The sequence below is a fragment of the Lynx canadensis genome, chromosome C2 (assembly GCF_007474595.2).
Source record: "Lynx canadensis isolate LIC74 chromosome C2, mLynCan4.pri.v2, whole genome shotgun sequence".
In the NCBI taxonomy this organism is placed as follows: Eukaryota; Metazoa; Chordata; class Mammalia; order Carnivora; family Felidae; genus Lynx; species Lynx canadensis.
The window spans coordinates 39,987,596-39,988,707 of NC_044311.2; the positions used below are offsets into that span (position 1 = coordinate 39,987,596).

At 34.9% G+C, this 1,112-nt stretch overlaps 1 protein-coding gene across 1 annotated transcript; it reads right to left on the minus strand.

The window, feature by feature from the left end:
• Positions 1-359: 359 nt before the first annotated feature.
• Positions 360-566, minus strand: LOC115522819 (ATP synthase membrane subunit DAPIT, mitochondrial-like). The gene has a single exon (XM_032594579.1). It carries the CDS (start codon positions 564-566, stop codon positions 360-362), a length of 207 nt encoding a protein of 68 aa, XP_032450470.1.
• Between the last annotated feature and the right edge of the window lie 546 nt (positions 567-1,112).

A 1,112-nucleotide genomic window follows, 5' to 3' on the forward strand; every position in this document is an offset into this window, starting at 1 on the left:
ACTCTTTGCCCTGGTGTCCTGCAATTATTGCACAATGCACTTGTCGGTTCTTCTTTATCCTGCATACTCTGCTTCTTCCAGCTAAATACTCAGAGATTTAATCCATTTGGGAAACTTTTCTGAGTAATGACTTTTTAAGAACTGCTTCTCTCCTATTCACTTTTTGTTTGCATTTCCCCCCCTCATTCCACTTCAACATACGTTGAACCTTATCATCCTATTCTTTTGTCTTCTCTTGAATGAGTCCATTTCTTTGTGTCTCTATATTTCTGTTTTATATTTTTTTCAAGGCGCATAATTTATCGTACTAATTGAGCATTACATGATGAGTTGGCATTAGCTTCTCCAGGCATGGGAACTTAACAGATGAGGTACAGCTTAAAATCTGTTAATGTTCCGTTCATAGCTGGTGTATTTTTATACTTCAACTTGAAGTATAAGACCATCAAAGCGATGCCTCGATATGTGGCCAGTACACAATTCATTCTACCTGTAAGAGTATAAGAGTTGAAATATTTTTCGATACCACTGAAATGGAATGAGGCGTCAGTTCCTGGACCTTCCATGATTTCAATCTTTATAGAAGACACCAATTCCACTTGCTCTTTATATTTGTGTCATTTATTTCCTATAATTGTTACTAATCTGTTTTCCAGTTCATTCAGTTTCTCTGTAGTTGTATGTAATCTGCCATTTATCATGCCCAATGAGGTTTTAATTTTAATGGCCCTAAATATCATTTTTAGAAGTTTTTATAACTTGGATTTACTTAAAATATGTTTCTTGTTTTTCCAAGCCGCCCTATTCATTCAGTATTTTTTATATTACATTTTTATATTATTTTAATGCTTCTTAACCCACATTTAAAAAATAATTCTTTGAATTGTTTCTCTTATCTATAGTTCTGAGGCTGTAAGGTCTCAAGTTAATCCTTTATGATGATTTTTCCTTAGTGGTTTGTAGTGCTTCACTGCTAAGTCATTATTGCCTAGGCCGTTATTTCTGTAGGATTTGAAAGTCTCGCCATACAGCAGTTTAGTGTTTGCTGCTTTTGAAGCCTTAAGTGAGATTTCGGTGGAACTAACCTGATCACCTTAATTTCCACGTGGCTG